This window comes from Oreochromis aureus, linkage group 3 (assembly GCF_013358895.1).
Source record: "Oreochromis aureus strain Israel breed Guangdong linkage group 3, ZZ_aureus, whole genome shotgun sequence".
Lineage (NCBI taxonomy): Eukaryota > Metazoa > Chordata > Actinopteri > Cichliformes > Cichlidae > Oreochromis > Oreochromis aureus.
This window is the reverse complement of record NC_052944.1, coordinates 52,113,533-52,141,423: the sequence shown is the minus strand read 5'-3', so window position 1 is coordinate 52,141,423 and position 27,891 is coordinate 52,113,533. Positions and strand designations below refer to the sequence as shown.

At 43.2% G+C, this 27,891-nt stretch overlaps 1 protein-coding gene across 1 annotated transcript; it reads left to right on the top strand.

Annotated features, from left to right (window-relative positions):
* Nucleotides 1–98: 98 nt before the first annotated feature.
* LOC116321510 (scavenger receptor cysteine-rich type 1 protein M130-like) lies at nt 99–27,891 on the top strand. The gene is made up of 16 exons (XM_039599335.1): nt 99–144; nt 6,303–6,483; nt 8,248–8,280; nt 8,399–8,695; nt 15,451–15,756; nt 15,835–16,167; nt 18,293–18,598; nt 18,676–18,714; nt 18,832–18,960; nt 19,751–20,056; nt 20,132–20,419; nt 25,000–25,305; nt 25,384–25,734; nt 25,926–26,255; nt 26,866–26,957; nt 27,060–27,891. Exons 2-16 carry the CDS (start codon nt 6,333–6,335, stop codon nt 27,186–27,188), a joined length of 3,396 nt encoding a protein of 1,131 aa, XP_039455269.1. The 5' UTR covers nt 99–144; nt 6,303–6,332; the 3' UTR covers nt 27,189–27,891.

Here is a 27,891-nt window from a genome sequence, read left to right as displayed (position 1 = left end):
AAATCAGACAGAGAGAAGGGAAGCCCCTCCTCTTTGTGTTGCAGATACAGTGAGCACAGCACATGTGATGATCAGAGCAGAGAGACGTTGACCTGGACATGGATAACCTGCTGCTGCTGCTGCTGCTCCTTACTTGGAGCTCAGGTAAGATTATCAGCTCTGATTGGCTCACACACCAACATCACCACGACACACACAGATCATAGAAGGAAAGGAAAAGCTGCACTTTGACAGTCAGAGGCAGTTTTTCATCTGTTTACAGTCACGTCTTCATTTCATGCTTTATGACTTAACAGACTGCCCTGGTGCCATCCTTTCAGAGCTGCTGTTGGATTAAGTCATCTTTCTGAAGACTTTATCACTTTAAAAAAAAACAAAAAAACAATAATATTAATAATACAACCCCTGGGCCTGAGTCAGCTCTGTAAGTAATTACGATCTGAGGTCTTGGGCCGAAAACCACAGCAACTAGCACTACAACCAATCCAAACAGGTCATCATATAGAAGGGAAAAATCTCTTTCACAAAAATACTCATTAATCCTCCTTTTGTATCAGAGGAAGTGAGTAAAAGAGCTTTTCTTTTTCAGGAAGAAGTCCCCCTTAAGTATCCACTCCTTTTTTTCTCCGCCAATTCCAGATGTTCATCATCTCTGTTTCCAGTGATCTATTCACCTTTTCTTTTTTGCTGTGCTCCTTCATTTCCCAATTACCTGATTTGATTTGTTCTGTGTGAGGTTGGAACATGTCCTGTTTTGCTGCTGTAGTTTTTTGTTCTCACTTTTCTCTTTGTTATAGACTAGATGTTCTGTGCTGTTGTATTTTCTACATGTTGGAAGAACGTAGGGATGTGTTGAACTTCTGAAGCACAGATATTTGGAAGTGCAGTTCAAAACACCCAGGTCACGTGACCATGGCAAGTTTTGGTTTTTCTTCACACCAGTCTCAACAGGTGGCATACCTGCTGCTTCTAAGTACTGCCAGGTTTCACATTTTTATAAAGCAGAGAGATTTTTAATGACTAAAGTAATGTTTTTGATATTATTAATTATAGCCCATGTGCAAAACAACACCCTCTCTCTGATTATTATTTTTGCTGCAGATTGTGAAAACCAATAGACTATGCAATCACTTAAAAACTCGAGTCAAAAGTGTAATCCAAATAAATATGACATAGATATGTCAATGATATATAAATATCTTATTCAAATCATTTCTAGTATATAGATGAGAGAAAGCCAGATATTAATTACAGGTGAAGTATTTCTTAACACCTTTTCATTAGGGCTGGGTTTAAAAAATTCTATTTCCCCGAATCAAATTGATTTTAGCTTGTATAACGTGATATCGATTCATTAAATCCTGAATCGATTTTTAACCTTAGATTTTACCAGAAATGCCAAAATCTAAGGTTAAAGCTCACAAAACTATTTCAACAACCACCAAACAGCTGAAACAGCAAATTAGAGCTGGTATATGGATTCTGCACAAAGATGCAAACACAGAGGGTGGATCGTTCACGTACACGTACATGCTGTCAGGACTGAAAGCCGACATCTCACAGATTCTGAAGCTGTAGGTTTCGTCACTCCGACCAAAATTCACTGAACCAGCAGCAAAAGAAGATCAAAATTACACTTCACGTTTGATAAACATCGTCATTAATTCCCTCTTAGTACCATATCACCCTATTAGAGCACCTCGCTCTCGCTCTGCAGGCCTACTTGTTGTTCCTAGAGTATTTAAAAGTAGAATGGGAGGCAGAGCCTTCAGTTTTCAGGCCCCTCTTCTGTGGAACCAGCTTCCAGTTTGGATTCGGGAGACAGACACTATCTCTACTTTTAAGATTAGGCTTAAAACTTTCCTCTTTGCTAAAGCATATAGTTAGGGCTGGACCAGGTGACCCTGAATCCTCCCTTAGTTATGCTGCAATAGACGTAGGCTGCCGGGGATTCCCATGATGCATTGAGTTTTTCCTTTCCAGTCACCTTTCTCACTCACTATGTGTTAGACCTCTCTGCATCGAATCATACTTGTTATCAATCTCTGTCTCTCTTCCACAGCATGTCTTTATCCCGTCTTCCTTCTCTCACCCCAACCGGTCGCAGCAGATGGCCCCGTCCCTCCCTGAGCCTGGTTCTGCCGGAGGTTTCTTCCTGTTAAAAGGGAGTTTTTCCTTCCCACTGTCGCCAAAGTGCTTGCTCATAGGGGGTCATATGATTGTTGGGTTTTTCTCTGTATCTATTATTATAGGATATACTTGAGGCGACTGTTGTGATTTGGCGCTATATAAATAAAATTGAATTGAACTCTTACCTTTGCTGTTTTGCTTCCACCACGATAAAATCACACTTCCTGCACAGTTCTCTCTTTCTCAGTGTACTCAGATACCAGTTTACCATCAAAAATCTGTTTTCTGCATTATTCTCTGCTTATTACACACCAATCTACTGTTGTATTCAGTGCTGTCTGCCTCCAACATGAAAGCCTCACTTCTGCTGTTCAATACCAAAGAAATTTAAACTTTTAAAAATGATGCCAAATTGCAAAATGGTTAGCTGTGTCTCTAATAAAACCTCTTGCAGCTTTGCTCTGCTTCACTTCAGCAGCATCAGGTTCATATGCTGATTCATTGTTTTCTTCTGTTTGTGATCTACTGCAGAATATTTTTAAGGAGGTTACCTGCTATAAAAAGCCGGTTACTCAGTTACTTGGACACAAAGGCATCTGCTGTGGTGTTTACACCTCTGATGAAGTCTCACAAGTGTCAGCTTTGTTTTTATAGACATGTAAAAATATGGATATGTACTGAGAGATGATCAGAATTATAACATTTCTGTCTGAGTCAGAACTGAATCGAATCACATCGGGGCCTTGTGAATCACAATCGAATCAGTTATAGAGAACAATGACAATACCCAGCCCAACTTTATATGACAGATGAGGTTTTTCCTTTCCTTCTTTTATTGTCTCTGACCCTTTTGCTGAAAATATCTCATAAACAGTACGAGGCAAGCTCACTATGACCCTAACTCCAGACATAGTAAACATCATGTCAGTGTTGTAAGATGCCATATCCACAGCAGTGGAAGTTAAGAAAAGTTTCTCCATGGTTACGAGGTTGCTCAGAGGATAATCTAAAAGTGTATTAGTCAACATGTGTTACGACCCGGCTCAAGGCCGCAACAAAAAAAAAAAAAAAAAAAAAAAAGGATGAATACCAGGTTGTGGGTGAGAAGAGGCTTTATCTTAAACTGGACAACCAGGTTGGCTAAAAAATGGCTGGTGCCACTAAAGCAAACACAACAAAAGAGATGGACAAAATGGTGAACGGAGAACTAAACTATACTGGGAAAAACTAAACTACTGACCCTGAACAGAAACACAAACCTGAACACAAATAACAGCCAGCAGAAAACAGATGACGGTTGGGCAGCAGGGAAACACACGGATGAGACATGGTGGATACACAGACGGACCAGCCAAACTACAAAGAAAGAGGACGCGACTTAAATACACACAGGGAAACACAGGGAGATTGCACACAGGTGGGGAACAAAGCTGGGAATAATCAACAAGACGAGACAGAGGTAAAACTGAACACACTCACATGAGACGCAGACCTGCACAATAAAACAGGAAACGAGAACAAATCCTTAAACATAACACAAAACACTGACAACATTAAATCGTAACATTTCCCCCCACCCAAAAATCAAACATTTAACCCCAAATGAAAATGTTTGATTCATGACCTAGAGAGCCATGAATGCTGTAGTCCTGGAGGACCAGCGCACAAGGCACTGGCCGCTATTCTGCAGGCAGACTGAATGCTGAAGCGGTCCTCCGGACCCTCCAGCGAAGACGGACGAAGGCTGGACAGGCCCCTCGGACCCTCCAGCGAAGATTTAATGTTGGCTGGACAGGCCCCTTGGACCCTCCAGCGGAGATCGAATGAAGGCTGGACAGGCCCCTCGGACCCTCCAGCTGAAACAGAACGCTGAAGCGGTCCTCTGGACCCTCCAGCGAAGACGAATGATGGCTGGACAGGCCCCTTGGACCCTCCAGCGGAGACTGAAGGCTGAAGCGGTCCCTCGGACCCTCCAGCGAAGACGGAATGCTGAAGCGGTCCCTCGGACCCTCCAGCGAAGACAGACGAAGGCTGAACAGGCCCCTCGGACCCTCCAGCGAAGACGAATGTTGGCTGGACAGGCCCCTTGGACCCCTCCAGCAGAAACGGAAGGCTGAAGCGGTCCCTCGGACCCTCCAGCGAAGACTAATGTTGGCTGGACAGGCCCATTGGACCCCTCCAGCGGAAACGGAAGGCTGAAGCGGTCCCTCGGACCCTCCAGCGAAGACTGAAGGCTGAAGCCTGAAGGTTGTGGGTGAGAAGAGGCTTTATCTTAAACTGGACAACCAGGTTGGCTAAAAAATGGCTGGTGCCACTAAAGCAAACACAACAAAAGAGATGGACAAAATGGTGAACGGAGAACTAAACTATACTGGGAAAAACTAAACTACTGACCCTGAACAGAAACACAAACCTGAACACAAATAACAGCCAGCAGAAAACAGATGACGGTTGGGCAGCAGGGAAACACACGGATGAGACATGGTGGATACACAGACGGACCAGCCAAACTACAAAGACAGAGGACGCGACTTAAATACACACAGGGAAACACAGGGAGATTGCACACAGGTGGGGAACACAGCTGGGAATAATCAACCAGACGAGACAGAGGTAAAACTGAACACACTCACATGAGACGCAGACCTGCACAATAAAACAGGAAACGAGAACAAATCCTTAAACATAACACAAAACAAAACACTGACAACATTCAATCGTAACAACGTGCGTGAAATGGACTGTTACAACTGATCAGAATCTGGACATCAAAATATAATAAATGTAACCTTTTTATAAACAAGGTAAACACATTTAGTCTTTTTCTTTTTTGTTTAAAAATATATTTTTAAATTGATTAAAAGTAATACCTAACGCTATGCCAGCTTCTACCTATGCTGAACAGTGTGTAGAACAAACATGATAATGTGAACTTCCTTACCTAATAAGACTGATTCAGGACAGATTCAGTAAAAGGACTAGCTGTTAGAATCCCTGACAATGCATTGCTTTAAATGGAGAAAATCTTGGGGGATGGTAGGTATGAGGAAAAGCAGCCCAGAAACTTTACCAGCAGCACACATCGTTGTGAGCCTCAACTTTCGTTCTTTTACTAATCTGCCATTTTTCCTTGGTTAGGTTTAGGGATTAGAGATCTGATCTAAATTATCCTATTAAATTTGGGACACATCATCAGTAGTGGACCTTGGATTCATCAGGTGTTTCAGCCATTATCACTAGATCCAAGGAGGCCCTGGCAGGGTTGATAAGGCCCTGGAGTGTGTCACTGGTTTATGTTAAAATTGTTATATCTCTACTTCTTTCTGCTGTTTAGTTTTCTACTGTTTATTCTATTTATTCACTGCAACTGAGAAATACTTACCTCTTTAACATTTGGGGAGCCTAATTTCTTCAAAGAGACAGAAATGGTGATAGAGAGAAGTAAGACAAGTAAGATAAGATAGGAGAGAGCAGAGAGGAGAGAGGAGAGCCGGAAGGGGGGCACCCGATCTGGCTTCCCACACCTCCCTGCCGGATCGGGCTGTATGCTCTGCCTCCCCATTGCCTCCCAGAAAAGGGAAGAAGAGCAGAGGGGAGAAGAGCGGAACATTTTTCTTTCCTATTTTTTCATTCCTCTCTATAGTTTCACTACCATGACGTTAACTGCACAGTCTCCAGGAGGCCCTGAGACAGCTGTATCAGTCAACCAGCAAATGTCATGTCTTCTAATGTCATGTTTTACCCATTTGACACCCCCTGTTGAGGCAGGCCCACCACAAGTTGATCAATCCTGGGCATGTGTATCGCGGTTAGCTGACTGCCTTAGCTGCCCAAGTGATATCAGCCCTTTTTAGCCATAGCCAGTGACTGGTCCTCTCAGCAGTGTTAGCTTATAGCCTGCCGTTGCGCCTGTCCTCTGATCTCCAGTAGCGGTCCTAGCCTGTTTGGCGCCCTGGGCGAGTCTCCATGTGTATCTGCCCTGAGTAAGGTTAGTCCTACAACCAACCAAGATGTGATTGAGTGTGGCTGGATGGGTCCTTTCCGAACCACAGCTGCAGATTTATTGGATTGGATTTATGTCGCTCGGATGATGAAACTTAGTGTATTAGACTCCATTAACCAGATTTCAATTAATGAGTTTCCTCTTTTCAACACTCTCAATTCATCCACAGATCCTACTTGGCCAGAGCTATGGCTCTGGCATGTCTGCCTGTTTCCTCCTGTCGTCGCACCATTTTCCGATGTTCGATTACAGATGCCTGTTGCCACCGAGGTGTTACTGCTCCAAAACCAAATCCTCCTCTGCCCTGTTGGATGTGACCCACCACATTACGATACTGAAGAGCAGATTTGGTCTGTAGCCAAATACATACATACATACTTTAGGTTTCTGATTATTAAACTTGTTGCTGCCGTTCATAGTGTGTAACTTGAAGGCCCTGAGTACTTTCTCCCACACTGAAAACACTGGAATGATAACATTATTTGAACATTACCTAATAAGACTGATTCAGGACAGACAATTAGTTATGTTAAACTTTCCTAGCAGTCCTTCACAAACAGGGAACAGTCTGTCTATTCTCTCCATCTGTCAGCTGCTGCTGGCTCTTCCTCCTCCTCTTCCTCACACACTGCTGAGTTTGTCCTGGTGGATCATCAGGGGTGCAAAGCCTCACAGATGATGTGCAGCAGTGGGTCCCTCAGTCTGTCCTCACTCTGGACACTTGCAGTTGTCACACATGGAAATCAAATGGCAGCAATATAACATAGCTAACATTAACAGTGCAGTGAATGCTGCTCAGGACTGCAAACCGAGCAGCAGCACTGACTTTCAGCTTGTTGTGTTTGTGGATATATGACTGACTTTAATTATCCATAAAATCATCACATTCTCTGTAAGATTAAGGTCGACTATTGAACGGCGTATATTTTAAAGTGAAGGCTTTAAAACCAAGTTAACACTGAAAGTACAAACATCACTAATGTCACATAACTTTGCCGACATGTGGCCAACAGTAATGTTTTAATGTCCTTCATTATTAAACATTCGCACATAAATAAGTGACATAATACTCAGTACTTACTTTTGAAAGTTTACTCTTCGGCCACCCCATTTCAGCTGTCCGCCTTTTTTTTCTGAAAAAATATCCACACCCACTGCCGCGCTAGGAATCCTGGGATATATGGGACCACGAAGTCTACACCGGACCCACCCTTCAAATTTGGGGAAATGAAGGGCACATTTGTCGACCGCATTTGGAGTACACTTCGAATTGGGACACCCTTTGTCGTGTCGTTGTGATGTAATCGGTCTACAAATGCGCACTACGAAGCATGCAGTCGCTGCGAATGGGACACAGCTCTTGTCAGATATCAACGGCTGGCTGTAGGCTGATGCACCTCAGGGCTGAAAGATGAGACAGTGCCCTCTGCTGAAATCTTTCTGCTCATGACAGAAAATGATATCCACAGAAATTCCAGCAGAGGCAAATCTGTTTTTACTTGGTTTGGATCCAGAAAGACACCAACAAGAATGAAGCTGATTTTTTTTTTAAATGACACAAAGACAACAGCACTGTTTTGGAAAATAAATGTTTCACACTAGATTAAAAAAAAAAAGGATCAAAGCTTTAACTAGAAACAAGAACCGATAAAGTGAATAACAAACAAAGATCTGAAAGCTTTGAGGACCTCCATGAACTTTTTGAAAGATTTGGATCCATGTGCTGCTGATAGGGATCATGTGATGTTTGGGGTTCTCTCCCAGCGGTTGTAGGTTCTGATAGCACCTGTGGATGAATGTTGTTGTTAATTATTGCCATATAAATACACTGGACTGACCCTTGAAGAGGTTTTTTCTCAACAGGCTATCTATTCATCGCAAGACAAATATGAAACAGTCAGAAAACCATTTAAAATCACCAATTAACCTACCGAGTATGGTGAGCATGCTCTACAGTGTCAGCATGATGTCTGATGAACAGTACAATGTGAATCTGCCTCAGTCTGATTTAAGGAAAACTCCCTTTTTCATATTCTGAGAGTTTTTATCCACAGCCGAGCTCCAATCCGAATCCTGCTTCATACTGATGGATTTTCTCTGATTTTTGTTATCAGGAGTCCAGCCTGAAGGAGAACACATTTCAATAGGTAAACAGAGAACTCAGATACAATTTTTTAAACCACAGAAGCACCAGCAAAGTTTGACTTTAATGTTTTTAGAGGGAAATTCATTTTTATTACTGATGACTCTATGCTTTCTGCTCAGAACCTGGTGATGTCAGGTTGGTGGGAGGAGCCAGTCGCTGTGCAGGTATACTGGAGCTGAAACATCTGGGAGAATGGAGACCAGTCAGTGGCTCATTCTATGTTGTGACCGCGAAAGTAGCAGCTGTCTTCTGTGAACATCTGGACTGTGGCTCTGTTGTTAATGTAGAAAAACAATATGAGTCCACAGAGAGATCTGTGTGGAGGATCAACATTGACTATGCTAATCCTGGATCTGCTCTGAGGAATTGTACAAATTCAGCTGAATCTTCCGACATTCTGAATGCCACCTGCTCAGGTAAGGTTTAGTGACACCATCAATGACCTCAGACCAAGCAGAACTTAAGGAGTCCTCTGGGCCAATCATAAACCAGCCTGAAAGGTCTCCTCCTTCAGCATTACGGCTTTCTGAGTCACTCGTTTAGAGTAGCTGCTGACCGTTTGACTGTTTTGCTGTTTTATTGTCAGGTCTCTGTCCAGGCAAGGGTTTGTCAGCTGATTTTTGGCTTTGTCTTCATGTTTATAAGAACAACTAGAAAATACAAACAGCAAATGCAAAAGAATGTAAGTTAGATTAAAAAAAACTTCTCACACCAAACATTGTGTTCAGTGTCTGAAGGGTTTCGCTAGATTAGCTTAGCTCGTAGCACACACACAAGCAGCATGATCTCTTCAGTTGTCCCTCCTGCACTTTCCTGGTCAACAACGACTGAAAGATAAAAAAAAAATCACAAAGAAAGAACAACACAGTATCCACATCTGCACCAAAGCATAAAACAGTGAAATGATAATAGCTGATCAACAAATCGATTTACTCTGCCTTACAGAAACCTGGTTGCAGCAGGATGATTATGTTAGTTTAAATGAATCAACACCCCCGAGTCATTCTAACTACCAGAAAACTCAAAGCACAGGCTGATGAGGCAGTGTGGCAGCAATTTTTCACACCAGCCTATTAATCAACTAAAGACCAAGACAGACTTTTAATTCATATGCCTAAGCATGATGCTTAGCCTTTTCCACCCTATCTGCAAAACTCAAAAAACAGTCTTATTTGTTATCATATATCGTCCACCTGGGCCTTACACAGAGTTTCTGTCGGATTTCTCAGACTTTTTATCTGATTTAGTGCTCAGCTCAGATAAAATAATTATTGTGGGTGATTTTAACATCCATGTAGATGCTAAAAATTACAGCCTCGTTTCAAAATGTAAAAGTCCTGCCCTGTACCAACACAGAGCAGAGCAGCTACCTGAACTCCACTCTAACAGATGTAGATTATCTTGTTAATAATTTTACCTCCTCACTACTTATGACTCTGGATACTGTAGCTCCTGTGAAAAATAGAGCCTCAAATCAGAAGAATTCGACTCCCTGGTATAATTCTCAAACACACAGCATAAAGCAGATAACTATGGGCTCAAAATGTGGTCATAAATATTTTGTACTTGTAAATCAGTTTTGTACTTGTAAATCAGGATTTGTATGTGTAAAAAGAATTTGTGTGTGTGTAACCTCCCCCTCCCCCCTCCCGGTCAACTGTTCTCCTTGTCCCCTGAAGAAAACAAGGCCATGGTAAATGGTAAATGGCCTGTATTTATATAGCGCCTTTACTAGTCCCTAAGGACCCCAAAGCGCTTTACATATCCAGTCATTCACCCATTCACGCACACATTCACACACTGGTGATGGCAAGCTACATTGTAGCCACAGCCACCCTGGGGCGCACTGACAGAGGCCATGGAGGAGTACGTTGCAGAGGCCTTCCAGCAGGGCTTATTTGACCCTCCACCTCCCCTGCAGCCGCTAGGTTCTTTGTTGAGTAGAAGGATGGGGGTATCCATTCCTGTGCTGATTATTGGGGTTTGAATAAAGTCCCCATCAAGAATACCATCCTCCTCCTCTGCTCTCGACCACATTTGACTCCCTCTCCCAGGCCAGTATCTTCACTAAACTGGATCTGTGAAGCACCTACAATTTCGTGCACATTTTAGAAGGGGACGGGTGGAAGACAGCCTTCATCACACCTAACGGGCACGGGGACTAACTGGTAATGATTTCCAGCCTGTGCAACAGCCCTACCGTCTTCCAACACCTGATCAATGACGTCCTTCATGACATTCTAGGCTGGCAGGTGTTTGCCTTTTTTCGACTCCTGTTGCGGATTGGACTGAATCATACTTGTTATTAATCTCTGGCTCTCTTCCACATCGTGTCTTTTATCCTTTATTCCTTCTCTCACCCCAACCGGTCATGACAGTCATTCTGCTGGAGGTTTATTCCTGTTAAAAGGGAGTTTTTCCTTCTAACTGTTGCCAACGTGCTTGCTCATAGGGGGTCATATGATTGTTAGGCTTTTCTCTGTATGTTTTATTGTAGAGTCTACCTTACAATATAAAGCACCTTGAGGTGACTGTTGTGATTTGGTGCTGTATGAATACATTGAATTGAATTGAACAAACAAAACCAAATCCAAAGAACTGCAGCACACTCAAGTTTCAGTAAAGCCATTAAAATAGATTTCAACTGAACAAATCTCAGAGTCACAAAAAACCTTCAGCTTAGAACACGTGTCAAAGTCAAGGCCCACGGGCCACGGCGTACGTTTATATCCGGCCCGCGAGATCATTTTATATAGATTTATTATTATTGTTATGCATGGCCCGGTGATATGAGCAGTAGCGGTTTTAGATACGGGCGACACGGGCGGTTGCCCGGGGCGGCATCGTGGTGGGGGGCGGCATCACGGGCATCGGCAAAAAAAAAAAAAAAAATTGCTCGTACTCATGCTGCCCCGACATCATGCCAGCGCATACTGGGAATGTCACAGGCACCGATCGGTTATCTATCGCCCATTTGCTGGGAGTAAGGCGCCCTCCGTTTGCGGGTGCGCCTGCTGCTTGCGGCACAGGGAGGAGAGGGCGGGCGGCGGGGATTCTCTGGCTGGCTGGAGCAGCATCTAATAACCAACTCGCATAATAAAACAAAATAAAAACAAAACAACAAACACGAAAACACCGGACATCATGATACAGACTTATAATTTGCACCGATGTTTTTCAAAATTCTATACTGCGAAAAGTGAGCGAGAGCCCCTCGATGCGCCTGCGCGCTGCTGAAGTCAAAGTAACTTTATTGTCATCTCCGCTACATACAGTCCAGTATATAGAGAGACGAGACGACGAGGCTCCAGTTACAGCAGTGCAAGTAAACAAACAATAAATATTTAAGAGTAAAAAAATAAATATACACTTTAGGACTCGGGGTAAAGGGATAAATAACAATTTAAAATGTATATTTTATATTTTGTTGATTTAAAGTCTCACACACAACCCGTTTTTAAAGTTTTAAAAAAAAAGAGAAAAGAAGAGGAGGAGTGTAGCGACTTCCACAGTCGCTAGAGGCTGGGGGTGGAGCCTGCCTATTTGCCTGATGCGCTGTCAACTGTACGCAATAATGCGAGAGGTGGAATTGCTTCCTTGTTTATTAAAAGTTACAGAGCAATGTGATCGGCTCGCGATTCAAACTCTTAAAACATCACAGGCTCTAATGCAACAAGGGGAAACTCGTTGTGCTGCGGTCAACAAAAACTACGGCTACCCAGCCCTGCTCTGTCAAAATCAAACCAGTGAATGACAGACTGACAACGCCCTCTTAATGTCCCACGTGACTCTCGTTACACATCACCATAGCAACCAAACAAATGAAAACCCAGTGATCATTAAAATTCAATACATTTAATTATGGCTCCTACAAGGAGAAACGAGCAAAAGATACAGGTAAGCAGATGTGTCATTGGATAATGGCAGGTCATGTATCCTAAAACATTAAGAATCAGAATACTTTCTTAATCCCTAAGGAAATTATGTGGGTTACAGTTCCTCCAAGAAGAAATGGTAAAAATAGTAACAGTAACAAATTAAACTCCAAACAATATATACAATAATATAATATTAATTAGTCAGTGTCAATTGTTGATTTGTCCTGTTCTCATTGTATGACGAATTATGATGTCTGTTTAGTAGCCGTTTGCATACAATGCATACTCTCTCTCTCTTCATGTGTGTGTGCGTGTGTGTGTGTGTGTGTGTGTGTGGGGGGGCCAGAGGGGGGTGTTCGCCCAGGGCGCCAAACAGGCTAGGACCGCCACTGGATATGAGGCACTAATAACACACAAACTACAGATCCCATAATGCAGCGCTGCAGCCTCCTTTCCGAACGCTAGGCTAACTGGGAACATTCTGTGTCTTTAAGTCAAACTTCTGTTAGCTAGCCCCTCACAATGGTGGAGAGAAAAGTTGATTCTGAAAACAGAGCCTTTCAGCACCGCCGGCGGGAGGCTGAATATATGTTTACAGACATTGCTGGTAAACCCGTATCTTATTTGTGGAGCTAATGTGGCTGTAATTAAGGGATTTAATTTAAGACACTACGAGTCAAAACATAAGCTGAAAAATCGAAAGGCAGAGCAGAAACTACAGAAAGTAGAAGAGCTAAAGAAGAATCTGACACTTCAGCAGATGATTTTCAACAGAGCAAAATCACAAAGTGAAGCTGTTGTGAAAGCAAGTTTTATTGTAGCAGAGGAGATAGCCAAATGAGCCCGGTACCACTCTGAAGAGCTGCATGATGAAGCTGTGCGACGTCTTGTGTCCAGTCAAAACGCAGATTTTGGCAAATGTGAGCCTGAGGAGAAATACGATTGCTGATCGGGTTTGTGAGATGGCCACTGATTTAAGAACACAGTTGTGTGAAAGAAGCAAAAACTTCATTGCATACTCGCTTGCTGTGGATGAAAGTACAGACATGATGGACATTGCACAGCTGGCCATCTTCATCCGTGGAGAGGAAATATTGGAAATTAAATCGATGCACAGGACAACGACAGGAAAAGACATTTTTGAAAACGTATTTCAAAGTGTAACCGACATGAAACTGCCCTGGGACAAACTTGTTGGACTTACAACAGATGGAGCGCCGGTGTTGTGCAGGATGTAGGATCTAGTAAAGATGCAGGAGGAGAACTGTACCGGTGAGTTATCAGCATATCACTGCATCATACACCAGGAAACGCTGTGTGGTAAAGTCCTAAAAATGGAGCATGTAATGATCACCGTAACGCAGACCGTACATTTTCTGAGCTAAAAGTTTAAATCACCGTTAATTTCAGTCTTTTATGTGGGAAATAGATTCAGAGTTTGCCGACATTCCTCATCATACAGAGGTCCGTTGGCTGAGTTGGGGATAAGTTCTCAATCGAGTTTTTGAGCTCAGCAAGGAAATCTGTCAGTTCATGGACATGGCATGTATGATGCGGTGAAGGCATTTCAAGTGAAGCTGTCACAAATGCACCAGTGCAACTTGCCTCACTTTCCCTGTTGCCAAGTAATGTTGAACCAAGTCGGCGCACTTTTCTCCGTCTGCATGCTCCAACCTTGTGTATGCTTTCATTTATTTTTTTCTGGGGTTTTGGCAGCATGTTCATATTTCTAACTTGCATAATTTTGACAGGATATATTTTTATGGACAGCAAAATATTTAAAGTTAAAGTTGTTTTTTTTTTAAGTTTATTTATTCTGGAATTATATTCTTGTCTGTTTTTATTCACATTTATGTTTAAAAACATTGTTTTAGTGTGTTCAAAAAATGTTTATCTTGTTTGGCCCGAGACCTAAAGTGTGCCTTGAGTTTTGGCCCCCTGGCTTAGAAAATCCTTTAACTCCAAGACCCTTTCAGCATTTTCCTTTCTAGACAGCTCAGTTTAGGTTCTCACTCATCTACAAATTGGATAAGATGTTAGAATAAGGAAAGATACACATTATCTTTCACAAAACTGAAAAATGCCCATGTTAAAGAAGCCAAAACATGAAAAACAGTAAAATAAAATATCACAGAAAAAAAATCAGGGACAGGTAAAAACCAGGTTAAAATATCGAGCTATCACAAATGGAAAAGAACAAAAATGCAGGGCTCAATAAGCGTAAAACTACATCTAATCTAATCCAATAAGCAACTCAAAAAGTAAAATTTGCCAAAAAAATATAGGCATGAGGTGCTAACCATTTCCTTTATCTGTATCTTGTCCATTAACCAGGAGAGTGAAGACCACTTAAAAATGATTAAGGATGAGAATTTGATCAGTTTCATGTTCACAAATTGAATATTTTCCTCTGAGTCCACTTGAGGTCCTCACACTGTTTTATGGATAAGGTTTGAAGGTTAAAGCCAGCCGGGAGCAAATCAGTGACTAAAGCATGGCTGTAAGTGGAAGTTACTGGGAGTGCTGACACATTTACAGCAGCCACATTATCAACCACAGACAATGATGTACTGACATCAGCTTTGAGCAGTTGAGCTAAGCTGGGTTAATCAATATCTCCACACCCACATGGCCTACTTCACCCTGCACTCCTCCCTAAAAGGCAACAGTTTAGATTTTTGAGATCTTTGGTGTGTTTTCTAATTTATCCTGGGTTACAGAAACATGAGAAAGAATGGAAAGGGTTGACCTTGTTTGCATGGAAAGCAAAGGAGTAGCTGAGCAGAAGAAACAGAGAAGATGATCATAAGAATGATGATGATTAGAAGCATCGGATATCAGTAAGAGCTGTTCCAGTGTATGAAATACAGTTGTGATGCTGACATGACTCCAGTGTGTGCTGTTATAACGGTGTATTCTGTTGTTAATGATGCATTCATGTTGTGATGGGTTGGAATCAGTAAATGGTAAATGGACTGGTTCTTATATAGCACTTCTACTCTGAGCACTTAAAGCACTTTACACAACTTGTACATTCACCCATTCAAACAAGCACTTTTTTGTCTATGCTGTTTCTAAGTGCTTACTATCTAACATTCATACACATTCAGAGGAACATGGGCTCCAGACTGGAACCAAACCACAAGCCTTCTGGTTACTGAGTGACCTGCTCTACCACCTGAGCTACAGCCACCCCATCTAATCGGAATCAGTGAATAGTCGTTTGCTGCCATCTTTTTCTTGTGTGTCTGCTGTCTCTGATCTCTCTGTTTGATCTTCTCTGATGTCTCCAGACTCTGTCAGGCTGCTGAATGGTTCCAATCTGTGTTCAGGCAGACTGCAGGTGAAGTCTAACCAGAAATGGTCCTCAGTGTGTGAAGCTGACTTTGACCTGCAGGATGCAGAGGTGGTCTGTAGGGAGCTTGGCTGTGGGCCTCCTTCAGTCCTCCAGAGGGCGCTCTATGGAGAAGTGGAGACTCCAGTATGGAGCAAAGAGTTCCAGTGTGAAGGCCATGAGTCTGCTCTCCTGGACTGTAGAAGCTCAGGCTCAGCTAGAAGCAGCTGCTCACCTGGCAAAGCTGTTGGACTCACCTGCTCAGGTAAAAGAGGAGCTGCAGCTTTGATCTGGTTCAAACTCACTTTATTCTTTTACTGACGGCTCTCTGTTTTCTATGCAGAACCTCTCGGGCTGGTGGGAGGAGCCAGTCGCTGTGCAGGTACACTGGAGTTCAAACATCTGGGAGAGTGGAGACCAGTATCTGGGTTTTCCTCTAAGTGGACTCTGAAGTCAGCAGCTTTTGTTTGTGAACATCTGGACTGTGGGTCTGCTGCTTATACAGGAAATACAAACAGGTTACCATACCAGGCCAAAGGTATGTGGCCGATGGAACCTGACTGTCTTCAGTCTGGCTCTGCTCTGAGAGAGTGTTTAACATCACATGTTGGACTTCCATATGGAGTACATATTGTGATGACAGAATACTCTAGCCACGTGTATCTCACCTGTTCAGGTAAGCCTATCAGTGATATCAACATCATCATCATATCAAGGTTGGTAGGGTAGAGAATGGGTGTTTTTCGTTACCCTAACTTCTGCTTTCTCACATCCTCTCTCCTCCTGTCACCTGTAAATCGTTCCCTTTTCTCCATAATGATGGATCATCCACTTCCTTAAATGCACCTGGAAGAGATGAGATGAGAACACAGGTCTATTCTAGATGGGAATTTTGGAATTTGTTTTCTTTAATTAGGTTCAACACCCACCTGCGGCTTCTTGCCAAACAAGAACTCAAAGGAAGAAAATAAATCCCAGCTATCCCAATTGTGTTCATTCTCATGAATGAACTTATGAATCATGGACTTTAAAGTCTTATTCAGGTGCTCCACCACCCCGTCAGTCTGCAGGTGGTAGATGCTGGTCCGTACAGATTTAATGTGCAGTAATCCATACAGATCATGTGTGACACATGAACATTGCCTTGGTCAGTCAGTATCTCTTTTGAGATGCTGGCTCGTGAGATGACCCGAAACAGTGCCTGCACCACAGGCTTTGCAAAAATGATGGGCATGGGCACTGTCTCAGAATATCGCATTGTACAATCCACCACAACCAATACAAAGCAATATTCCCCTGCACCCCGGTGAAATGGCCCAATGAGGTCCATGCCATTTCACTAAACGTGACCTCCATGGATGGTAACAGGCACAAAAATAATTTTGGTATGGGTGTTTGGCTCACAAGCAGACACACAGGGCTGGACACAGACCATCTCCCTAGATGCCCAGCTAAGAAATTCTGGCCATGTTTACTTCAGCGTTTTTCACATCACTGCTGTTGGGTTATTATGAGCAGCCTGGAAAATCATTTTTTGGCAGATTTTTGGCACCAACAACTGAGTGTATTCCGCTTTCTTGCAAGTGTCACGACAAACTTGATGCAGCCTGTCTCTGATCAACACAAAATGCGGGTAGCTCAGTGCTGTGTCAGAGCATGCCATGTGACCATCAATTTTCATCACTCTGTCAAAGGCTGAGCCTAGAATTTCATTGTGAGATTGCTCTACTGGGAAATCTCCTATGAAGTAAAACAGGCTGACCTCCAAAGAATGCTGTGCCGTCTCCTCCTCCCCAGAGTCGGCATTGAATGACCTTGTGTAACCACTGAGTTGCCCTTGTATTTTGTCTGTAGTAGCTCTATGAGTTAGGTGTGTCCCCATACACACACCAAATCTCCAATCAGCTTGCCTCCAACAATGGGGTGGCTGTAGCTCAGGTAGCTCAGGTGGTAGAGCAGGTCCGCCACCAATCAGAAGGTCGGTGGTTCGATCCCAGGCTGCCTCCTGGCTGCATGCCAAATATCCGTGGGCAAGATACTAACCCCATGTTTGCCTACTGGTGGTGGTCAGAGGGCCCAGTGGCGCCAGTGTCCGGCAGCTTCGCCTCTGTCAGTGCAGCTGTGGCTACAATGTAGCTTGCCATCGCGTGTGAATGGGTGAATGACTGAATGTAGTGTAAAGCGCTTTGGGGTAATTAGGGACTGAGTAAAGCGTTATACAAATGCAGGCCATTTACCATAACAATCCACCTGGCCAAACCAGGTTTTGGTGGATCATGGACTGCGTGCAGTCTGAGTCAACCATAGCCTGCAGTATACCCCTTTAGCACCTTGCCAGCACACAATATGTTCCTCTCAGACTCAGGAAGGGTGTTGGAGAGCTGGCAACATGGATTACCTATCCCACCTTCATCAGCAGGCAGTCACGACAAACAGCTGCTGCACCTCCAACACTTCTGCACCGACATTTATGCAGCCCCTGGTGGGTAGTTGCTGAAGAGTGTTAAGCTTGGACATCGTGGTGTACTTATCGTCATGACACTCACCTGGTTGGCGGACTTCCCTGCTCTCCACTTTCCAATGTACTCCATGCCTGAGACGCTCACTCCCTGCCAGGCATTCGGGATTAAAGTTCCTGACTTTAATAAAGGTTCATGTTTTTATGTGAAAACATTTGTCAGTTGAGTCAGCTTTTGGGTCCCCTCTACGTACCGGCCATTTGATAAGTTGTTTCCTGCCATCTTTTTCTTGTGTGTGTTTTCTCTGATCTCTCTCTGTTTGATCTTCTCTGATGTCTCCAGACTCTGTCAGGCTGCTGAATGGTTCCAGTCTGTGTTCAGGCAGACTGCAGGTGAAGTCTAACCAGAAATGGTCCTCAGTGTGTGAAGCTGACTTTGACCTGCAGGATGCAGAGGTGGTCTGTAGGGAGCTTGCCTGTGGGCCTCCTTTGGTCCTCCAAGGGGGGCTCTATGGAGAAGTGGAGGCTCCAGTGTGGAGCAAAGAGTTCCAGTGTGGAGGCCATGAGTCTGCTCTCCTGGACTGTAGAAGCTCAGGCTCAGCTAGAAGCAGCTGCTCACCTGGCAAAGCTGTTGGACTCACCTGCTCAGGTAGAAGAGGAGCTGCAGCTTTGATCTGGTTCAAACTCACTTTATTCTTTTACTGACGACTCTCTGCTTTCTGTTAGAGCCTGTCAGATTGGTGCGAGGAGCCAGTCGCTGTTCAGGTACACTGGAGTTCAACCACCAGGGAAACTGGAGACCAGTATCTGGTTTTGGCTGGAGCCTGAAGGAATCAGCTATTGTCTGTCAACATCTGGGCTGTGGCTCTGCTGTTTTTGTAGGACAGAGAGACGACTCCTTATGGGGAGATCGTATGAGCATCAACCCTGACTGTGTTCATTCTGGACCTGCCCTGAAGGATTGTGCAACATTAGGTTACTCCAGTTACAACTTGGATCTCAAGTGTTCAGGTAAGCCTATTAATGATATCAACTATGACATCATCGGAGCTGTGTAGCATGGACAAATGGTGCTTTGTATAGTGCGCTATCCTGCATCCTCACATTTGGTTGCAAACAGATAAACCCACTGAACACCAGAACTAAAGACACTGATTCTTAGATGAAATAGAAGATTTAAAGGAAATATGAAGTAATTATTAAAAACAACAACAGTAATAATGTTGCTAATAATCAGCTCTGTCAGTCAGGTCACTTCTCTAAATGAATAATGGCCTGTTGGATTTTATTGGCTATCAGAGAAGACACTGTGCGACATTGGTAGTTGGTCTGACAGCTGATCTAGCTGTACAGCACCTCATAACTAACTGGCATCTCTTCACACTGAAACTCTGGAAGCAAAGATATCTTATTTGGAAGTTGCAGCTCCTCTGTCCTCACATCTCTGTCACATCCGCATTGGGAGGGGCTGGGATTTGAGGAAAGGATGGAAGTGAAAGAAGCAAGGAGACCCTATAGCATGATGAGAAACAGCCAAAGGCTTGAGCCCAGTAAAAGTTCTGTTTGATAATTGCTCCTGTTTTTGTCGTCACTCTTTAGTTTCTTCTTTACGTTTGCGCACTTTTATCCCAGTTCAGCTGTGTGTCTGTTACCGTTGTGTGTTTATGCTTTCGATTTATTGTTGGACCTCTGACTTTTATATGCTGAAAGTTTGAATCAGTGAATAGTTTTTTGCTGCCATCTTTCTCTTGTGTGTCTGCTGTCTCTGATCTCTCTGTTTGATCTTCTCTGATGTCTCCAGACTCTGTCAGGCTGCTGAATGGTTCCAGTCTGTGTTCAGGCAGACTGCAGGTGAAGTCTAACCAGAAATGGTCCTCAGTGTGTGAAGCTGACTTTGACCTGCAGGATGCAGAGGTGGTCTGTAGGGAGCTTGCCTGTGGGCCTCCTTTGGTCCTCCAAGGGGGGCTCTATGGAGAAGTGGAGGCTCCAGTGTGGAGCAAAGAGTTCCAGTGTGGAGGCCATGAGTCTGCTCTCCTGGACTGTAGAAGCTCAGGCTCAGCTAGAAGCAGCTGCTCACCTGGCAAAGCTGTTGGACTCACCTGCTCAGGTAGAAGAGGAGCTGCAGCTTTGATCTGGTTCAAACTCATTTTATTCTTTCACTGATGACTCTCTTTCTGTTCAGAGTCTCATGTCAGGTTGGTGGGAGGAGCCAGTCAGTGCACAGGTACACTGGAGGTGAAACACCTGGAAGAATGGAGACCAGTGCATGGCTCTGATTGGACCCTGAAGGAAGCAGCTGCTGTTTGTGAACATCTGGACTGTGGCTCTGCTGTTTATGTAGGAGAGAGAGAAGAGTTCTCATACAGATCCGTGTGGGAGATCAAACCTGACTGTGTTAACTTTCGATCTGGTCAAATCGAGTGCGCAACATCAACTCTTTTATCCTCCATCCTGGATCTCACCTGCTCCGGTAAGGTTCAGTGACATCATCAATGACATAATCAGAGCTGGGTCCAGTAAACGTGGACTACATTTAAATGACCAAAAAAATCTACCTCTCATCTTTTCCTACCCGTTTTGAGCTGATGTCAGTGAACACTGTCTTGACATCAAGGACAGTGTGTTGGAGAGTTGATTAAGAGTTGGGAAAAGATAAGAGTGGTGTGCAGAGATTCCAGCTGCATTGACACTTGACTCCTAAATGTCACTGACTACAAGGTCCAGACGCTGGACTACAAATTATATGTCTTACTTCAGCCAGATATATTTGACCTCTGTTATTTGATGCATGTTAAATTAATGAGAGCAGCCTGGGAAAACTATGCCTTCATTACAAAGGCCAGAATTTTAAAGGAAAATGAACATAAGGGGATAGATTTACTGCAGCAGAAGAAAACATGATTTGGTGTTAAAAACCTGCTGTGAGGATCTACCTAAGAGGCACAGTACCATTGGCTGAGAGGATGGGGCTGTTTCTCAGGCTGGCCTTACTGCAAAAGCAGGAGTTTCATTTTCAGAGCACAAAATCTAGGGAGGAAAGTACCTAAATGAATCAGGCACAGTGAGACATATTCAGGTCTGCAAAAAGCTGTTGCTTTTATTGTTCATTTATTTAGAATAAGAGTCAGAGATGTTGTCAGAACAAGTGTGTAATTATCAGAGGTGGATGGTTCAGAGCCGTGAGCACAGGCCCAAAACTGGCTCTGTGCTGTAGATCTTCACTCTGTAATGCTGGAAATTCACAGAAAGGCTTCATTATGTTAGTGTTCTTCTGCACGTTGTACAGGTCAGCTGCTCCACATCATGCAGCTGTACTCTGATTAACCCTGATTTCGACCTCAGTCTCCATCCTTAGGACCTCACACAGTCCCAGCAGTTTCTACCAGCATAGTTCTCCTAATACTACAAACATGATGATTCTCCTTCAGCCTCATCTCATTAATCTGAGCTGCATCACTGTTTTCCACACAACAGTAAAACCTGAGCTCACACTCCTGCATCATTCTCTCCCTCATTGGCTTTGCTGGTTTCTGAGCTGCTCTCTGCAGATTGCTGGTTATTCCTGAAGTGAACTGGCTGCTGTTTGTATGGTGATGGTGTACTGTTAGTAGAACAACCTGCGACTGCAGCATCACAGTAATTTACCCCAATTAGTAAATCTGCCTCGTAGCCAGTAAAATGTTCCTGCTGTTCCTGCTGCAGAGATGACCCAGTGGAACTCGTTTCCTCCTTGTTTAGGATTTGTGTGACCTCTTTCCTCACTGATCCCAGCTGATCAAGAGTAAACATGAATCCATGGTCATCATGTAGGCCAGGGGTCTGCAACCTTTAACACTCAAAGAGCCACTTGGACCCGGTTTCCACGCAAAAGAAAACACTGGGAGCCGCAAATACTTTTTGAAATCTAAAATGAAGTTAACACTGTATATATTGTTTTTTACCTTTGTGCTTTGTGCGAACAACTAAAGTAAGTAAAGTTTTTTTATTAAGCGCTTTTCACAGACAGGCAGTCACAAAGCGCTGTACACAAATATTAAAATAAACAATACAATCAATAGACATTATACACAATGTAAAAGATCAAATGTAAATAATGTAAAGAATATAAAATATGTAGATCAACAACAGGCTTGTTTGAACAGAAAAGTTTTTAACTGCTTTTTAAAAGAATCCACAGAGCAACTAAGGTCTGTTGCTTATAAAATCCATGAAGTGCAACAGAGAAAATTACATTTTATTTATGTAATTAACACATTTTGAACTCTTAAAGAAATATAACAAAAGGAAAGACACCAACCTGAACTAAAATGATCCATGTAGCAAACAAAAACTGTTGTCAGCCGCCACCCTTTTAAAAAGTAATTGGAAAAAAAGCACTATGCCGCTAAAAAAAAGTAGATATTTGCAAAATTCTGCCTAAATATCTATTTTACCATGTTAATGTGTGTGGCGGGGCGTGGTCTGCAGTGCCGCTGCATGGGAGGAGTCGGACGCACCCGAGCGGCACCCGCAATCACGCCTCGCCGCCTTAAAGTCTGTGCTCTCTCTGCTGTTGTGTTGTCGGGCTGTGAGCTGAAAAGCTATAGCCGGCTGTATGCGTACAGCAACTGTGTGTGAAAAGTGGTCAATAAAGAGATGCTGAAAAGCGTGTTCATGTAAACATCGTCGGGTCTGCCGTGATTTGTTTACAATGAGACTTATGGTCCCAAACCTCTGCGCACAGCGTCTGCAAATCGGGGCTTTCATCTTTACGCAGGACTGTAAGCTGTCATCTGTCAGGCGTGAGCGGTGTTTGTTTTTAACATAGTTCACGGTGGAGAACAGCTGCTGACATAATGTGGATCCGAAGATCCATAACTGGCCTATCTGGGGTTGAAAGTCTTGATAAATGCACGGCGTTTCGGCGGGTATACCGGCTTCCCCGAGTGTGACGCTTATTTTGAGCGATGACAAATAATACTAAAATATAATTTTATTTTTATATTTATATTTCAAAATCACAACAATCTTCCAATATAGAACTACAAGTTTTTTAAAAAAGAACTAAACACAAATAAAATGCACTTCAGCTAAATACTTCTAATTTATTTTCCCAAACCACGCGGAGCCGCAGTATAAGGACTAAAGAGCCGCGGGTTGCTGACCCCTGATGTAGGGTGACTCACCTCTGCAGACATTAAATGGTAAATGGACTGGCTTCTTATATAGCACTTTTCTACTCTCCTGGAGTACTCAAATCGCTCTATACAACACACCCCATACACACCCATACACACAAGCACTATTATCTATACGTTGAGTGCTTACTAACTGTCATTCATACGCATTCATACTCCGATGAATGCATCGGAGAGCAAGTCGGGGTTAGTATCTTGCCCAAGGCATGCAAACTAGGGGAGCCAGGGATCGAACCACCAACCTTCCGATCAGCAGCTGACCTGCTCTAGCTCCTGAGCTACAGCCACCCAACGAAGAAAGGGTGCAGATAGGGCTCGATATATCGAGTTTTTTAAAAATATCGATATATTTTTATACGAGATATAAGATGTGACAATATCCTTTATATCGATATAGTCTGTGTTACGTTATAATTATAGTTGTGGAGACACAAGTTTGCCTCTCTTTCGTCCACTTTTGTCTTTACGCAACGTTACTCGACCTCGCCTCTCCTTCACTGAACACAACTCCCCCTCCTCCCCCATCGCTTCACCTGCAGGCAGCGACAAGATGGACACGGCAAATCTCCGTTAACGAGTTACTGCGCATCGCCCCGTGCGTGGGGCTGGACGGCGTCAACGTGTTAACGAGCTAACCACGCTAACGAGCTAGCCACGCTAACGCCATGCAGCCCAAAGGGGCTTTTCATTCTCTCAAAAGTTGACTGCGCGCCTTTTGTATGAATTCTGGTTGTGCTTGATGATCGCGAACCGATTTTATGTGATACACAGCGCTCAATCTGTCAAAAAATGTTTTAGTTCGACTTTGCTAAGCTACGGAGCTGCACCGCTTGATGGATTGTCGGAGCATTACGGCTACCGAGGAGCCTCGCGGAGTAATACGTACTGTGCTTCAACGTAATATTACCGTACTGTGTGTGTATAAGGACCATAAATGACACCTGTTCAGAGACATGGTTACGAAGCGGATTTCAAACTCCAGGCTGTCAGTCACGCAGTAGAAGTTGGGAACAGAGCAGCTGTGAAATCTGTCTATGTTATTATGCTCAGCGCCTTTTAGTTTACATTTTGACTGCACAATTGTGAGCTTTTTGTTATGCACAAAACAACATAGTTTTCTTTTATTTATGGAGCATCATTATTTAATAAATGCTCATAATTTATTTTTGAGTAGTTTTTTTCATGTACATCTATGCTGTATGTTAATAAAAGTGCCTGTGTGACATCTGGGACACAGCTTTGACTAAGAACTCTCTCTTTGTTCTTACTTTATGGCTTTTAAAAAATATTGAGATATATATCTTATATCGCCATCCAGCTAAAAAATATCGAGATATGAATTTTGGGCCATATCGCCCAGCCCTAGGTGCAGATGCAGACTGGATCATCCAGAACAGAAACATTCCGATCAGCTCACAGGGCTCATAATCTGACTCAGTTTCTATAAATTTACGTTCTTCAAATGCAGCAGTAACAGTGACCAAATGTTTTTCCAGCTGTGTGATGTTTGATTATGCAGATCTGAATCATACAAACAGATAAACGTCAGAACTAATAACACTGATCCTTACATGAACTAGAAGATTTGAAGGAAATATGAAATAATGAAAACAACAACAGTAATAATGTTGCTAATAATCAGCTCTGTCAGTCAGGTCACTTTTCTAAACAAATAAAGGCCTGTTGGATTTTATCAGCCTATCAGAGAAGACATTGTGTGATGTTAGTAGTCAGTCTGACAGCTGATCCAGCTGTGCAACACGTCATAACTAACTGGCATCTCTTTGCACTGAAGCTCTGGAAACACTTTTATATGCCGAAAGTTTGAATATGTGAACAGTTTGCTGTTATCGTTTTCTTGTGATCTCTGCAGACTCTGTCAGGCTGCTGAATGGTTCCAGTCTGTGTTCAGGCAGACTGCAGGTGAAGTCTAACCAGAAATGGTCCTCAGTGTGTGAAGCTGACTTTGACCTGCAGGATGCAGAGGTGGTCTGTAGGGAGCTTGCCTGTGGGCCTCCTTTGGTCCTCCAAGGGGGGCTCTATGGAGAAGTGGAGGCTCCAGTGTGGAGCAAAGAGTTCCAGTGTGGAGGCCATGAGTCTGCTCTCCTGGACTGTAGAAGCTCAGGCTCAGCTAGAAGCAGCTGCTCACCTGGCAAAGCTGTTGGACTCACCTGCTCAGGTAGAAGAGGAGCTGCAGCTTTGATGTGGTTCAAACCCACTTTATTCTTTTACTGATGACTCTCTGCTTTTTATACAGCGCGTGTTGATGTCAGGTTGGAGGGAGGAGCCAGTCGCTGTGCAGGTACACTGGAGGTGAAAGTGAGAGAATGGAGACCACTGGCTGACTATGACTATTTCGGAGAAGATGGATATCTTACCTGCAAACATCTGAACTGTGGCTCTCCTGCTTCTATAGTAATTAGACAAAAATTCTCATACAGTTCTGTGTGGAAGATTAAACGTCACTGTATTGAGTCTGGATCTACTCTGAGAGAGTGTGTGAAATCAAGAATATCAGGAAGATCAAGCCCAAGATCACGAAGGTCACAAATAATTCCAAGACCACATGTATTAGATTTTGTCTATATTCTGGATGTCACCTGCTCAGGTAATGATAAATGACATCATGTACGTCATCCCCAGTCATCATGTAATGTGATGATCACATTGTGTTCCTTCCCCAATCACAATGATGCTCAGCAGTTTCTGTTGGACTGAATTCTAAAGTTTGTGCAAGTTTCCACAGACATCACTTCCTCTTTCTTGATTTGAAATTTCATTGTCTGTGTGTGTTTACAGAAGTGCTGGTTCAGCCAAACATCTCTGTGTCTTCCTCCATGGATGTGGTGTCTGAAGCCCAGCAGCATTGGCTTCAGCTTTTTAGAGGCTCCAGCTTCAACATCAGCTGCTCCATTCAGCCACAGTACCCTGGAGGCTTCTTCCAGCTCACCTTCACTTCCTCCAACACATCATACAACTACACCCAGCCAGCTGTCAATCACTCTTCCCACTTCCTGTTTCCTGCTGCAGAGCCGGCCCACCAAGGACGTTACAGCTGTCTTTATCACGTACACGCTTTGTCACATAGCTTATACTCTGAAAGCCACCGGCTGTCTGTGTCTGTCTCAGGTAAGCTGAAGCAGAAACTCACAGGTTCTATAAAACCAAAGTTATAGAAAGTATTTAACCCGGAGCAGAAAGTGCAGGACAGAGCATGTTTCGTTACTACTGTAACTGTGGTCACTCATTAGTGGATCTGTTCATGTTCAGAAGATCATTACTCTGCTAAAATGTCCTCTTCAGATTCAGCTTCAGCGTTCACACAAATGATCTGACATTATCTCCCAGTTCTCTTTAATACGAAGCAGAGTTGAAGCAAACACTGAAAGATGTCCAGTCTCTGAGGCAGCGAAGCAACAGCCATAACATGTCCACCTCCATGCTTTACAGCGGCTTTCAGCTTCCTCTCCTGTTAATCTATCTTAGGTCTAAATCAAATATGTCTGCTGTCACTGTGGCGCCTCCATCTCTGCTTCCTGTGTTCAGAGCACATTATTCCTGAAGTTTCTCTGTGACAGATGATCTTTGACAAACTGTAGTTTGTCTCTGTTCTTCTTGGACAGTAATCTTACAGACACAGCAAGCAGCTCCATGTGGAAGTGATGCTAAAAGATTTCACTGCAGTTTGTGTTTAATAGCAGCTGTTGTACTCATGATGACTGTGAATGTGTTTGATCAGATCCTCCAGATCCCACAGGTTTCATCATCAGAGCGGTCGTCCTACCACTGATTCTGCTGCTGGAGAATCTTGTCCTGTATTTCTACTGTAAGGTACTGAACATATGTTTGTATCTGACAAGCCCTCAGGCTGTTTATTGAGCTAAAGAGAGGAGCAATGAAGTCAGTCTGATGTGTGCTCCTGTGTCTCTCCAGGCCAGCAGGGGGATAAAGCTGGGCAGACGGGAGAACATTGAGCTGGTTGACCGTAACCTCGGTGGTGGTGCAGCTGAAGGAGGGCCAGCTGAAGAGGAAGGAGTTCAGGGAGCAGAAGAGGACCTCTGAGGAGTTCATCTCACATCCTGATGAATTTCTGAGCTGACTCATAAGTGACTATCCCATCGGCTGAGTCAAAGATTCTTTTTCTATTGAAGATCCATTAAAGCAATCAGGCTGGAATGATTCTGTAGTTTTCTTACCATTAACATTAAAATACCTAAACCATAAATGTTTTTATGAATCTCTCTGGATTTTCTGATCTCCATGCCAACTGTTTCCTGCTAAACATATTGAATGCAGTTTGAATTTCAGGTGCTTTTACTGGTTCTGCTCTCCCAGTTAAAATCAAGAGGTGACGGGTTGTGTTCAAACTTTTTCAGAAGAAAGTACAGGAAAAAAAATCTCTCATTTAAAAAGATTTAATCATGTTCATATTATCCTACTACTGATTCTAATATATAGTTTGGGACATTTGGCCCAGAGAATATCTATTTGACATCTCTTTTATTCTGTCTTAGCTATTCTGGTATTGTTGCACCGCTAATATATATATCTATGTTTTGTAATTTTTTTTTACCTCATTTATTTACTTCTTCCTTTTATTTGATTACATTGTCCCTCCATTCAGCACTTTGGGCAACTCTTGTAAATGTACTATACAAATAAAGCTGACTTGACTTGATTGTATTTATTTATCGTCAATTAACAACATCTACCAGCAAAAGCTATTTTACATTGTAAGGAAGAGACCAAACAACTCCAAAAACTG